This window comes from Netta rufina, assembly GCF_964035555.1.
Source record: "Netta rufina genome assembly, chromosome: 21".
Lineage (NCBI taxonomy): Eukaryota > Metazoa > Chordata > Aves > Anseriformes > Anatidae > Netta > Netta rufina.
This window is the reverse complement of record NC_140145.1, coordinates 981,510-986,171: the sequence shown is the minus strand read 5'-3', so window position 1 is coordinate 986,171 and position 4,662 is coordinate 981,510. Positions and strand designations below refer to the sequence as shown.

General features: G+C 51.4%; 1 protein-coding gene across 1 annotated transcript; it reads left to right on the top strand.

The window, feature by feature from the left end:
* Positions 1-251: 251 nt before the first annotated feature.
* On the top strand, positions 252-1,538 carry LOC311217552 (C-C motif chemokine 4 homolog). Its single transcript, XM_084299688.1, has 3 exons — positions 252-551; positions 891-1,005; positions 1,341-1,538. The coding sequence occupies exons 1-3, from the start codon at positions 404-406 to the stop codon at positions 1,426-1,428; spliced, it is 351 nt and encodes a 116-aa protein (XP_084155814.1). The 5' UTR covers positions 252-403; the 3' UTR covers positions 1,429-1,538.
* The last annotated feature ends 3,124 nt before the right edge of the window (positions 1,539-4,662 follow it).

Genomic DNA, 4,662 nt, shown 5'->3' with positions numbered 1-4,662 from the left:
GGTAGAAGACATCTCTCTCCCCGTTGTTCCTAAGATGGCCTCATCCCATCTATACTCTTCGTCCCATTTGTGCAGTGCAGAGGCAGGATGCATGCTTGCCTCTAAGTTGCTGTTACAGGTTGGGTAATACAGGCCTGTTGACAAATGCAGGAACCTCCACAGGGGAACTTCTTACTAAAGGACATGCATGAAAGAAACAGAAATAGATATTGTGATAGTTTCATATCCTGTGTCACTGGGGAGGCACTGAATCAAGTGGACAGCTTCACGTTTCCAGGGCTGGGGCTACCACTTCGTTCCATCACGAGACTGTGCTGCGAGCCGCTTCTCTGGGGGAAATTCCACCACACCTACGCAAGCAACTGCCCAGACCTGCTTGCCCTATAAATTGGAGGGTATCTGAATGTCTCAGCACCAAAGAGAAAAGAAGCTTTCAAGCTCACTTGCCTGCTTCAGCTCCGGCCACAACTTCTGCGTTGACATGAAGGTCTCTGTGGTTGCCCTGGCTGTTCTCATCGCCGCCTTCTGCTACCAGACCTCTGCTGCACCAAGTAAGTCTGGACTCTATGAATCTCTCTAAATGGGGACAGGGTCCTTTCTGCCAGCCCTTCCACCCCGGGTCCCTCCTCATGTCAGATCTCCTTCTAGCGGGTGCTCAATGGGTGCTATTCAGCCGTGGGCAGGCACAGCGCAAAGCACAACACGTGTGTGGTGTCAGCAACAGCTCAGGGTGAACCTAAATGAGAAAGAATTTAAGGAAGAAGGAAAAAGACCTTGCTTTTTGTATTCCCCCTCCACGTCCTCCCAGACCCATGGGGACTCCAGTCCCAGCTCCCTGCCCCTGTTCGCCTGTCACTTGCAACTGCTCACACCTGTCTTTGCCTTTACAGTTGACTCTGACCCACCAACCTCCTGCTGTTTCACCTACATCCAACGGGAGCTGCCCCGTAGCTTTGTGACCGACTACTATGAGACCAACAGCCTGTGCTCCCAGCCAGGTGTCGTGTAAGTGTTCTCCTCCAGGACTGGGGGTTCTCACTTTGGGATGAGGATTCCTCCACGTTTTGGACCTGCAATGAGAAAGACTCATTTTCAGGGGGGACAGGAAGGATGTGGAGCCAAGAGATGCATGGGGATGCTCCATGGGCTCAGTGTACTTGGGGCTTACACTGGTCCTGCTCCAGGGTTTTGCAGGCTGGTGGCTGCCAACATGGTCAGCACCAGGTGGTGCTGCCCAAATCCTACTGACCCTCAGGAGAGGCTGGGTGTGGAACAGGGATGGTGGGGTCTCCCCCACATGGAGCTCTCACATGGAAAACTCATCTCGCTGCTCCCCACAGGTTCATCACAAGGAAGGGACGTGAAATCTGCGCCAACCCTGAACATGACTGGGTCAAGAAGTACGTGACTGAGCTGGAACTGAACTGAAGCTTTGGAACAGGATGCACTGTGCCAGGACAAGCAAGCCATGGACTCCATCAGAAATGTTCCGTGTCATTTAGAACTAGCTGAGAAACTGAAAATGTCCCAGAACCTGACTTCAGTGTGCGTTTCTTTTTTTATTTATGCATTTATTTTTTATAAGGAAAGGGAGGAGGTAAAATAACAAGAGAATTACTTAATATATATATATTTTAATGAGAACCTCCTGTGGGGCTGGAAGACCTGGGAGGACCTGTGTGTGTTTTCAGGAGGACGGCATATATTGGTGCCATCAGGAGCCTCGTCACTTCAGGAACTCAGCTCCCAGCTCTTCAGCCCACAGGACATCCTGCACCCCATCATTCATCCTGCGACAGTGCTGACTGTACTCTGCTTAAAATAGCAGCTGGGGGGGGGGGAAGACCAAAAGCTGTGCCCATAAGTGGGACCAGAGCCCATGTGCTTCTGGGAGGGAGCTGCATGGCCATGTGGTTGGGACAGGCATCGCCACATAGGCAGCTGTGTAAAACACGACATGGAGCCGGGGACACGACATAGAGACTGTGAGTCAGGGGGTGGCCTTGGTCACAGCCTTGACTCCAAAGGCACTGCACGCCCCCAGGCCAGCTCCATTTATTGTGACTGTGATAGACAGAATGGCTGAGGTCAGCAGCAGTCTCTGGGTCTGTGTGATCTGCTCCATTGGGCCACGCAGAACAGGGTGCCCAAGACCATCTCCAGGTGTCTTTGGACCATCTCCAAGGAGGAGACTCCAGCACCTGACTCCAGGACCAGACTCTCTGGGCATCCTGTGCCAGTGTTTCGTCACCCTCAAGGACATGAGGACACTTTGGCCACTGAGTAGCAGCCAGCCCCATACCTGCATGCCGGAGCCTGGTAGCTTCACCCAAGAACTGAGGTTGGCACAAAGCTGGGCACCCACAGCTGCCCTCACTCCAGGGACCAGCAGGAACAGGGGACAGGAGCTCCTGTCTAGGGGCATGGAGACCCACAACGGGGGCATCACACAATTGGCTTGACCCCCAACAGTCCCCTGTGGACACAGCTCCACCTGGTCCTGTGGCAGTGGGAGCAGTCCCACAGCTGTGGGGTGTCTTGTCAAAGGACACACCGCACAAGGTCAGCCACGAGCACCACCCAGCCCACACACGGTTTGAGCCCGTTGCAAACCACACCAAGCACTGATGTCCTTATCAGCCTGGGTCGTGTTGGAGCCACCCACAGCTGACACCTACCCCGGGTACCTCAGCTAACCCCTCACCACCGTTCTGGGAACCCGCAGGGAGTCCTGGATTGCTCACGTCTTTCTTGATCTTACAGCCACTCACGCGTGACAGCTCAGAAGAGCCCTCGCTGAGCGTGCGAGGAACGCTGTGCTCCCGTTAATCCACACCCACGGGCACAGAGGTGTGAGCCAAGCCCACGCCAGCAAGGCAAAGGCAGTTGTCAGCATGCAGCAAGTTGGAGGCAGCCCCCAGGGCCCACAAGCAGCACCGGGCGCATGGAGGAAGTATTCCAGGCCCTCTTCAGGGCCACCATGTCTGGCAGAAGAGGAGGTGGCATACCAGAGGGCACTGAGCTGGTTTGGAGACAGGGGAGGATGTGGCCCCATGGGAGGGGACTCATGTGGGTCACGGGTCTGTCTGGACTCAAACAGACTGAGACAAGAACAATAGCCTCAGCTGTTTCAGAGTTTGTGAACTGCCAAAGGAGAGACTCATCCTGAAAGCAGTGTGGCATTTACTGCATGTTTTGTGTAACATGTAGTTCAGGTCTTTAGAGTCAATGCTTTTTGTGTTCTGTTGTGGAGCAGGCTTTTAATACATTTTGGAATGCAACAGAGTATCATGTCTTCCAGTAGTATTGAACCATATTATTTAAAGGAAAGTCTAATTTTTTTAAAAATAAATATTTTTTATGAAAGCCATGTGAAAGCCTAAATGTGAACCAAATGAAAGGTATCATAAAAATAACAACATTACTATAATATCTCTACACGTTTGTTTTTTACATCACCCCACTGTGGACACAGGCATTTTGAGGGAGCTGCACATCAGATCCCAGCACTGCACAGCAGGAGGAGCTGTGCTGTGCTAATTGAGGCACCATTGACTGCACTGGTGGTTCATGGCCTGATGCTTTTCCATCTCTGCTATTTAGGTTCACGAGCACTGGCTCCATGCTGTCCCCACCACCCCAGGGAAGGGGGCCCTGGTTCACGACGGGTGGGGAGACTCCGTCTTCCACCCAAAGCTGCAAGCCTCCCCCGTGGCAGCACCGGGACAGGGGTGGAGGAAGGGAGGCAGTGGCCCAAGCCAGTGAGGACAAGGGCAAGCACAGGAGTAGGCATGGGTGCAGGGTTTGGAGGCAAAGGCACAACCCAAACTCAGAATCACCCGAGCTGCTGTGGCCACTTACATTGCCATACCTGGAGTTTTGCTAGAGAATGTTGCTCCTGAACTCAAGTGTTGGCAGGAGGCTCTTCACAGATAGCGAGAGGAGGACAAAAGGGAATATCAAAGCCCTCGGCGTTAGAAAACCCACCTTGGAACATCCTGGCTGATCCCAATAAGCTGAGATACTGGAAAGAAAAGACTAAAATTTCTGCAGGTATTATCTGGGCTTATTAACTGTAAATTTTAAGCCAGATGACTCACAACTTTTAAACATTAGGGAAGTAATGGTGGATGGTTTTGCATGCTGCAATATAACACTTTCCTTAAGTAACGATATATCCCTGACAGCCTGGGCTGAATACACAGAAGTATTTAGTAAGATGATGAAATGTAATACTAGAAATGGTGTCTGACTATCACACTGTCAGCCATGGCCAACAGAAAGCAGAAATGGCAATTAGGACCTGAAAGAACATTTCTGCTCTGTTCTTAGAAAGAAGCAGACGAGCACTCACATTCTGATGATGAAACAATTTCCAGTATACTAGAAGAGAAAGAAGGATGTTAAAATTTGTTGAGAAAACACATTGCTAGAATTGCAGGTCTGTAAATTTTACTGCTGAGATTCCCAGCTGGGACAATCAGCCCCTCTGGGTGACCAAACAGGAGTCAAACCCTCAAAAAGTGACAAATCCACAGATGACTCAGAAAGAATAGCTCACTGATCACCCATCTCCAAGCTGTGCCATTCACCAGAAGTGGCATCCTGAGGATGCCTTCAGAAAAAAACAGACACCTTGAACAGGAGATCAGCCCTGGGACC

Excerpts from the sequence above, each read along its gene's own strand:
- LOC311217552 (XM_084299688.1), top strand. The coding sequence starts at position 404 with ATGTCTCAGCACCAAAGAGAAAAGAAGCTTTCAAGCTCACTTGCCTGC. Across the intron at positions 552-890 it reads CCAGACCTCTGCTGCACCAA|TTGACTCTGACCCACCAACC; the intron begins GTAAGTCTGGAC and ends TTGCCTTTACAG. Across the intron at positions 1,006-1,340 it reads TGCTCCCAGCCAGGTGTCGT|GTTCATCACAAGGAAGGGAC; the intron begins GTAAGTGTTCTC and ends TGCTCCCCACAG.